General features: G+C 38.5%; 1 protein-coding gene across 1 annotated transcript; it reads right to left on the reverse strand.

Annotated features, from left to right (window-relative positions):
* Window positions 1–139: 139 nt before the first annotated feature.
* On the reverse strand, window positions 140–4,632 carry LOC130714982 (inorganic phosphate transporter 2-1, chloroplastic). Its single transcript, XM_057564970.1, has 3 exons — window positions 3,691–4,632; window positions 2,262–2,453; window positions 140–1,421 (listed from the first exon to the last, which is right to left on the reverse strand). The coding sequence occupies exons 1-3, from the start codon at window positions 4,402–4,404 to the stop codon at window positions 600–602; spliced, it is 1,728 nt and encodes a 575-aa protein (XP_057420953.1). The 5' UTR covers window positions 4,405–4,632; the 3' UTR covers window positions 140–599.
* Between the last annotated feature and the right edge of the window lie 5,324 nt (window positions 4,633–9,956).

Consider the following 9,956-nt stretch of genomic DNA (forward strand, 5'->3'; position numbering starts at 1 on the left):
GATAATTTTTCGTCTAATTGCCTTCTAATTCAGCTCTATTAAGCATCCTTTGCAATATTGTTCTTGCATATATCTGGTCTACATTAACAAAACTTATTGAATAAACAGGTTTATGACGCTTGAGTCTAACTCCTTCAAGTTTCAACCAATGGATTTAAAGCAGAGATAAATAAAAAAAGATCAAATGAATCTATTAATTACAGACATTGGGTTTTTTTCCCAATATTTTTGTTGAATTTTTTCAATCCTTAAACGTCTGAAGATTGCTATTATTTCTTTTTAAAATTAGCTTAGAGAAATGTAATAGGTCCGAAAAAGAAAAATGCTGAACCTGACAATTTGTTCACTCTCATTTCATAAATTTTGAAGTTCAGTTCTGACAGGAATAGGAACTCACAGTCACAGGCTTGACTTAGGATCCAAACAAGATTCATCCCATGCCAACTGAGTGAAGAGCCTTCTACCCAAGTTACCTGTGCTGCCGCCCACACCAATCCTCTTCTCCAATTTGTACCACAAAATATAATAATGTGAAAGAGTATTAGTAGCTTTGAATTAATCACATACATAAGCTGTTCTTCATATCTTGGAATGCACACTCATAAAACATAGGACAAAAGCTTAGTCAAAATCCAAGTGTAGAACACTGATAGCATGGCACCAACAGGAATAGTTATTGCCCATGAAGTCACAATCTCCCTCACAGTTTCTGATCTAACACTGTTAAGTCCCCTTGCAAATCCCACTCCCATTACTGCACCCACTAGAGTATGAGTTGCTGAGATGGGAAGCCCCAATTTGGAAGCAGACAGAACCACAGAGGCAGCAGCAAACTCAGCTGCAAAGCCTCTGGTTGGTGTAAGTTCTGTTATTTTCTTTCCAATTGTAGCTATCACTCTATAGCCCCACATCATCAGCCCTGCAACAATTCCGAATCCTCCCCAAGCAAGAACATCAGTTGGAATAACAATCTCGGCTGCTCCGGCAGCGCCTTGAAGAATAGCTAGTGCACCTGCCAATGGACCTATGGCGTTGGAGACATCATTTCCGCCATGAGCGAATGACATGAAACATGCTGAGAGTACCTGCATGTACCCAAATACTCCATACACTATTTCCAGCTGGGTACCCTTTGGACCTGCAATATCAGAGAGGAATCCTATATGTTGGTGTGAAGTCTCTTCTTTTGTTTCAGGTTGTGGAGTACTTGACTTGATGAGAAGATGTCCAAGCTGTTTTCTGATAGTTCTGTCAACTAGGAAAGCACCAACAGTTCCACAGGCTAAAGCCTGGGCCACAGACAAAGGAAGGCTCTTGCTGAGAGGTAAGGCAGAAAAAGAAATTCCAGTTACACCAAGAAATACAGCAATCGGTGCTGCCGCAGCTGCTGCTTGCCCCGGGTTAGGTGCACAATACACAAACTGGATGAGATAAAACATCAGTGGTTGTCTGAGCAAGAATTTAACATATTATCCTGCTAACTATTTCAAATTTAGCAAAGAGCAGATTCCATAGTCTTCAAGTAAAAACTGTTTTTAAAAAGTTCCCAACAAACAATGTCATTAATAATTAATGACTTCATATCCAAAGTCTTATATGCCAAGTTATTCCATAACCGTGATGACTTGGTTTCAAAATATGAGCAGGAAATTTGAGTTTAATTCCAATGCAATATAAGTCTAGAGTATTCTCACATCGCATCCCATGATGTATTGCCACGCCAAAATATTTGACGAGTTTGAGACAAGTCGTGTTATAAAACTCATTAAATGATGTGGAAACACAGGTATTTCAACTGAATTCTCCTAAGATTTCAATTCTGATGAACATACCAGTCTTTTCGAAATAGGAATTTTTTTTCTCAAGGAGCAAAGCAATGCCTGCGCCATATGAATATAAAGCAAAAATAGCATGGCACTTCGAGTTTAATATTCAATTTTTTTTCAAAACCAATCAAATATGTATCCTGGGCCATATGAATATCAAACAAAAATAGCACGGCACTTCAAGTTTGATATGCTAAAATTGTTTTCTTTTTCTAAACCATTCAATTATGTTCTTAAAGAGTAGTACGTAAAAGGGGTATTTAGTATTTACAACTTTATCTGATCTATTAGGAGCCATGTGGGTGGAAATTTACACCGAGAGCACAAACAAATTAAATTCAACTTTTTTACTAAAAAGCCTTTCCTTGCATTAGAATTACCTTTAAATCCAAATCAGCAACAGCCACTGTAAGCATGTTGGATTAAAGAGCTTACCCTTCGGATGCATTTGTAGACAAGAAATGACACAGCTGCTCCAATTAGTGGTGAGAAAACCCACGAAGAAATCACTCTGGCAAGCGAACCCCAGAAAACAGCTCCAGTACCTCCATAAACTAGACCAAACCCCACCATTGCTCCCACTATACAATGGGTAGTAGATACAGGCAAACCATAATATGACGCAATCTGCATAGTCAAAATAAGAAATAGCTAATAAATTTCATTGGATTGACTGAATACATAACAAAAACTCAGTTCTTTGTTTTTTCTCTTGAACAGATTTTAGAAGAAAATGACAATTTGTTCCTTAGTGACTCAGAAAACTAATGACCAAATTCCAGTTGTATAATACAAGTTGCTTCAAGGAAACAATGACACCAGTGGCTTCTAAGTTTGATATTTGAAGAAACATGACATACCTAGTCTTTGCTGAAACATATTTTAGTTTAATCAATGTTTCCATTTTCCTCAGTCATTCAAGAAGACAATGTCAGGATTCAAATCTCAAGGAAATTTAGTTTCAAAAAGTAATATTCATCAATTATAATGATGCTTGTACTATATCCTGTTGGATTTTAGTCTCCAATTACATCAAGAAAGGGAAATAATAATTCTACAAATGACACGTTTTCAGTGGCCAGAAAAGACAATCGCCAATTTCCTTGCCTTGAAATTTTAGCCAGGGAATCCTAAGTTCCCAACTTCTCCAAATTCCTACAGAGCAGAGTTTTCTAAATTCTATTTCTCTTGATAATCTAGTAGGAATATTCCAATCTCACAAACAATGCTAAGTTGAACTTTCTTGAAGTGTTAATTGAAATTGGATTTCCTAATATAGATTTTTAACTCTTGTGACCTCATTTGAAAACTATAGCAGAATAACTCAGTGTTCGGTTTCACGTTAGAGGGCTTCAGAATCAATTTTAATTGAGGAGAAATACTTTTAAATGATTATATAGATGTTTGACAATCGACTCAGATTCCTTTCAGTTTCAAGATCAATTCTACGGAGAAGCTAGATAAAGTAGCTTCAGCTGTGGACACAATCAATTCTAGGACTAATCAATTGTACTATTGTATAACTGGATAACACAACATTACCATATAGAATTCACTTTTCCCATAAACGTATCCAAACATATAAATCACTTTACTTAAAACTCACTTTTATTTCAGCTCCAAAATCAATTCTACCGAGAAGCTAACTGGAGTACTGGACACAATCAATTGTAGGATTTCATAACTGGATAACACAATCTTACCATACAGAAACCACTTTACGCATCTAAACATAAATCACTTCACTTTAAACCAGCTTTAATTAACTCACTTTTAACATAATCAATTTTAACAAAATCAATTTTTACAAAATCAATTCTGACATGCTGATACAAACACACAAAGAATAGTTGTCGTCAATTACCTGTAACCAAGTACCAGCAGCAGCAAGAGAAGAGAGCAACCCAGCAAACAACAGAGTATCCTTCCCCTGAAAAACAGAAGCCACAAGAATCCCCTTCTGCATTGTACTAGTCACATGAGTTCCCATCAAGAACGCCCCTGAAAACTCCAACACCGCCGCCGTCAACACCGCCTGCCGCAGCGTCAAAGCACCAGAACCCACCGAAGTTCCCATAGCATTCGCAACATCATTAGCACCAATGTTCCAAGCCATGTAGAATCCAAACAACAACGTCGCATAAGACAAACACTTGGTCTTCAATGGCAAACCATGGCCTAACGACCACATGAAGAAAGGTAAAGTGAGTGCAGCAATCGCCATGCAAATGGAGATTGCAGAAGCTGTTCGTGATGAAATGTTGAAGGCTTTCGCCATTCCTGGTAACTCATCGTCGTTTTGAGCTTTGAGCGTTGCGTTTTGATGGTGGCCGTTGAGGTGAATTATCTCTTCTTTCTGCTGTTCTTCGCCTTCTGCGAAGGATGATAGAGTGGCGAAAGGGTGTGAGAGTTTGCAGTTTCGAAACGTGAGAGAGGGTTTTGGAGGGAAAGGAATTGGCTTCACATGGAGACAGTTTCTGAGGAAGAAAGAAGTAGTAGTGTTTTTGGTTAGAGAATTTCGATGGAAAATAGGAGGGTTTGTGTGTTTGGTTAAAGAAAAGCGGCAAGAGAGATTCATGTTTTATAAAGAGAAAGAAATTGAGAGGAGGGAAAATTTTGTGTGTGTGATGTGTGATTTGGAATTTGAGTTATTCAGGAGGAGTTTTGGCCATGGGGATGAGGAGGAAGAAGGAAGATGAAGAAGAGTAGGAGTGGTGATAGTAGTAGTAGGTAGGGGTGGTAGAGAAAGAAAGGAGAGAATGTGGAAAAGAGGATTTAGATTTTGAAGTGTGCATTTTGATTTTTGTGAGTTGGGAAAGGAGAGGGTGAGGTGAGACTTGCTTTGGTTGAAAGGAATGAGTGGTGGTGATTGAAGCACTTGAGGTTCTGTTTTTCCTCAGTCCTCACCAACCATATATCTGTTAGGAACCAAAATGGTACAGAAATAAGAGATGAAATGGTGACACACCATTATCCAAAACCAAATGGAGTATGACATGTAGTGAGCATCCGAGTTACACGTGTAGATTCTTGTTTTATTTTTATTTTATTGTCGGTTTAGATTCTATGTTCTTTCACACTTTTTCGTAGGTTTTATTTGGGTTAAAATGTTCTTAAAATCGACAATTAAAAATTGATTATGGTTTTTTTTTATGTGAGAAATGAAGATCAAATTAACTTATAAAAATAAGGAATATGACGGTTAACCATTTTATTTTCATTTTGAGAATTTTTTTTAAAGATTTTCAAAAATAACTAGTTGCCAATAAAATATCATTTAAAAATACCTTATGTAATGTGGTTATTTCATTTTTTATTATAAAATATTTCTGTAATTTTTATTCATCAATACCAACGTTTACATAAAATATTTCTTGAGTTTTATTGTTGTGATTCTTTGGTAAAGTATCTCCAGAGTTATGATTAGGGATTGTGATGGTCAGAAGTTGGAGTTGCATTTTTTAAGAGAAAGAGGGAGTAGGGAGGCCAGCAGATCCAATATGGACTGCTTTGCGCACAACCTGTTCCATTGGGCTAGTTGAGAAATCTAAGGATAGACTCGAAGTTGGTTGGTTTTATACGAGTCTTATGGGGGAATGTTTAGAGAGTTTCAGAAGTACTTGAGATATCTCTTTGCAGACTGAAGCAATTAACACACAACCTCGAAATAACCTATTTCCTTCTTCGTTTCCACAACCATCTATCTATTCCATCCATGAAAGGTAACAACTCTAAACTCTTCTAAGATCTCTTTTGCGATCCTCTTTATCATCATGACTTACTCATCGAATCACTTCCAACAACAAAACGCTAAGTATAACACGCTTACAAGCTAATCCTCAATCCAACAATTCATTCTCATTTTTCATTCCTACACACCTATCCTCAATCAACATCTTTGTGAAAACTAATTTTTTGCATAAGTGCTTATTAAATTCCTGTAAATTATATTGTTGTGTGTAAGACCCAAGATTTTAGAATTAAATAAATAATTAATTTCCAACTCACGCATAGGATTATGTGTAAGCGTGAGAGGAACTTGACTCGTGTTTAATGTTTGGATTAGCGTTATGAAGAAGAAGGTTCAGGAAATGGTTAAGAATAGTTATATAGTCGCTATAGGCTATAGCACGAGTTTCATTCACTTCCGCCTTAGGGCGAAAACGTTAGTAAACGACTAATTTGCACTTAAAGACACGATGGAAACTAATTCCAAAAATCTTCAGAGAAATGTTAGAACTTCTCGTAATCCTTCCATGACAAGCGTTTCGATGCGAAACCCTGGAATGCACGAACGTCCGATTCTAGTTCTCGGAGGTTTGCCGAAACTAAAACCCTGATAGCTCAAGAAACCTAGAATAGACAGTTGATGAAGACTTTTTCTATTCGGAGCTTTAAACGAAGATTCCACACGCGTACACCCATTTCTTTCAATGTTTCCAATCTTTCTTCAGAAAGAAGTTTTCTCATCCGACATCAACTGCAAAAAGTAGTTTTTCGGGTAAAATAGATTTACACCGACTTTAGATCGTTGCCTTAATTCCAAGAAACCTATTTTGAGTTCTGGAATTCTGTCGCCAGAACCTATCTTAGAATTCACAGAGGAATGCGCAGGAAAAATCGGAATCGCGAAATTTTCATTTTTCCGCATTTTCCATCACCTATAAATAGCTTGAAAAAAATGAAAAAAAACAAAAACCTCACCAACACACACACCCAAACCCGCGGCCAAGGAGGAGAGGAAGGGAGGAGAGCTTTTCGCCGATTCTTGTCTGATCGTCGCACAGTTCGTTGCTACGCGTAGGCCTCAAGGTACTGATGTTTTTCCTTACCCCTGATCGTAAATTCTGTCACTTTTCTCTATGTCTTTCTGTGCTCTAAGTTTTGAGCTTTTTGTAAAACTATCCAAATAGCTTCATCTTTCTATCTAAACTTATTCCCTGCATGTCCATGAGCATGTTTAGCGGATTACATTTCGCCGATTCTCGCCGAACTGCCGCCGAGTTTCAATTCTGCTTGAAATACCCATTTTTGGCTAAAGTTTCACTCTTTAGGCTTAAAACTCTCGACTGAGCATAGCGTTAGTAGGATTAGTCGTCATAATTGTCGTTGGTGTCGACCCCATCAAGTTTGTTTTTCGAATTTCCAATTTTGAAATTCTGAGCTAAAAATATTGACCAAAATACCCCTGCGACAGTTTTCGATTCGATAATTTTTCTGAGAGTTTCCTTGGCCTATATATCGCCTAAGAATGTCTAGGAATCGATTTAGATCGAAGAAAAAGTTCGGAAACCCTATTTTTGAGAGTGGCCGAAACCTATTGGTTAGGGTACTGTGTCCAAAACTAATTTTTGGGTCTGTATGACCTAAGCCATTGCGTAGCTCTTTCAATTTTCGAAATTTTGGCGTTGGTTTCGTGTCATTCCGAGTTCTGTAGCTCGAGTTATGTGCGTTTTAGTGAAAACATGTCTTATGGTCCATTCGTGCCTAAATGTCAAACTCTAGGGCTTCGAAAGCTTCTTTTCGGGTTTTGATAGTGTTATTAGTTGTTTTGTTTCTTAGCGACTAAGCAATGATACTTTGCTTAAGGTTTGGAACGAGTTGAGCTGAGGAAAGAGACTTTGGAGCGATTGGTGAGGTTTCACAACTGAGGAGGACGCCCGGGGAACTTGCTGGGTTCGAGAGCTTTATTTTGGATTGGATTGGGATGTTGAGCTTGGATGGAGAAATTGGCTAAGGTAAGGGTAACTCAGTTTTAGAGCGTCTTTGAGTCTTGCCTGCTTTTATCGCACTACCTGCGTTTGAGATAAAGATGTTTATATTGATTGGCATTGGATTATGATTATTATGCTTGCAATGTTGTATGTTTGCTTATGTTGACTGATTCTGAGGCTTGTGCCAAATGTTTTCTGAAGGCTTCGGCCGAGTAAACTTATTGAGACGTGTGTCTCCGTTTTCTGAGAGGCTTCGGCCGTTTACTGGTTTCTGTCATTACTGCTTCCTAGTGGATAGAACATGTGGTTACTTTGGATTGGTCCTTGGTTGGGCTTTGTTGTTGTCTGACTTGGCATATAGGGCTTAAGTATAAGTGGCGATGAGGAGGTGTGTCCTATCATTGTCCCGTCTTATGAGACGCTAAGTGGCAATGAGGAGGTATGTCCTATCATTGTCCCGTCTTGTGAGACGCTAAGTGGCGATCAGGAGGTGTGTCCTATGATTGTCCCGTCTTGTGTGGCGTTAAGTGGCGATTAGGAGGTGTGTCCTATGATTGTCCCGTCTTGTGAGACGCTAAGTGGCGATCAGGAGGTGTGTCCTATGATTGTCCCGTCTTGTGTGGCGTTAAGTGGCGATTAGGAGGTGTGTCCTATGATTGTCCCGTCATGTATGACGCTATAAGTGGCGATTAGGAGGTGTGTCCTATGATTGTCCCGTCATGTATGACGCTATAAGTGACGATGAGGAGGTGTGTCCTATCATTGTCCCGTCTTGCGAGACGATATTGATCGATCCATTTTGTTAGCAGCATATAGTTGCATTATAGGGAACTAACACCTGACCCTATGTTGTTGGATTTTAGTTATTGGTTTATTGATATCTGATTTGATGTTACATTGTTGAGGTTATTATTATCTGAGTTAATCTATGTTAAGTTGTTGATATATGAGTTGAGTTATGTTGCTAGTTATTTACCATGCCAGGTTATTAAATTTGAATAGCATGATTTTCTCTTTTATACATGGTAATTGTATGGAGTTAACCCTTTCTATTTGCTATTTGTTGTTTGGGCGCTTAACGCTATTAGGCGATGGAGCTCCTTCCGCCGAGGCTTAGCTGCTCGAGTTGGAGATCGAGTTGTAAGCGGTGGAGTAGAGGTGTGAGAAGCAGCTTTGCTTCTCTTCTTGTGGACTGTGTTTAAGTCTCCTTTTCTATAAGAGAACTCTGCTATTAAAGCCTTGCTTCCGCCACTGTTAAAGTGCGCATGTTTATTCTGAACCTTACTTACGGTATTGTAAACTGTTATTACTGTATATCGGGAAACAGGTTATTTAAATAAAGTTATAATATGTTTCCAACCTTTTAGCTGAAGTGTTTAGTTGTTTTTCAGAAAAAATTTCCCTTGGATTTTAGGGATTGCAAAATAGTCCTTAGACTTTGTTAGGTTACTAATGTGACTCCTCAGTTGAGAAATTGGGGCGTTACATTGTGCATGCTTTGTTTATGCATTTGAGAAGTGGAAAAACTCTCAGCATGGTGAATAATAGAAGCAGGAATTTTCCTCCTGGTTCCAATGTGGTGAACCAAGGAAATCCTAATGGCTAGGGGTGAGTACCAACCCGTCACCAACCTGAACCCGAGCTACCCGGTGAGCTCAAAAGTGAAACGGGTGGATTTGGATGGGTTACCGGGTCCACAAGTGAAAAACACGGTTTGGAACGGCTTAAATTGGGCGGGTGCAAGCTCAGTTTTTTTAGTAGTCGGTACCCGAAGCAACCAGAATGAATACTTAAATTTAATAAAGGTGTGACTGATAGTACATTGCACAAGTCACACCCAGCTTCCCCTTCACGCTACTTCACACACGCCTCAGACTTCACTTTGGACAATGTGTATTTTACTTTTGAATTTCAAAAGCTAGCAACCTTTGTCAGTCAATTTAATCATATTTTTCTGTCCCCTATTCTAGCAGCCTATAACGTATGATGCAGAGCCCTAAGATATATTAGAATATCTTATTCAACAATACTAATTAATACATAATAATATTATAGTTACTTAAATAACCTAGTTAGACAGCATAAGAGTAGCCCCCCTCTTTTCCCTCAAACTCACCCTAGCAGCAAAATAAAAGGACAGGCGGAAGGAAGCAAAGTGTCGTCGTCGTTGCCTCCCCCTTCTTCTCTTCCGTTGCTTTACTCTCCACGAAGTTCTTCATCTTCGATAAAAGTCTTGTCCCTCGTTTAGAGGTTTGGCTGCTCTTCATCTTAGATCAGAGGTCATTCAATTCATCTTCAATCTGAGACTGTCTTGGATCTTCCTCTGTTGCAAGATCTACAAACTTTCCATGCAAGATGAAAGCTTTTTATCTCCAATGGTGACTGAGAGCAAGGATCTTCTTATTTTCTTTCGGAT

The sequence above is a fragment of the Lotus japonicus genome, chromosome 4 (genome assembly GCF_012489685.1).
Source record: "Lotus japonicus ecotype B-129 chromosome 4, LjGifu_v1.2".
Lineage (NCBI taxonomy): Eukaryota > Viridiplantae > Streptophyta > Magnoliopsida > Fabales > Fabaceae > Lotus > Lotus japonicus.

Coding starts and splice junctions, on each gene's coding strand:
- LOC130714982 (XM_057564970.1), bottom strand. CDS start 4,404: ATGAATCTCTCTTGCCGCTTTTCTTTAACCAAACACACAAACCCTCCT. Junction 2,454..3,690: donor CTGCTGGTACTTGGTTACAG/GTAATTGACGAC, acceptor TTGACTATGCAG/ATTGCGTCATATTATGGTTT. Junction 1,422..2,261: donor TCTACAAATGCATCCGAAGG/GTAAGCTCTTTA, acceptor TATCTCATCCAG/TTTGTGTATTGTGCACCTAA.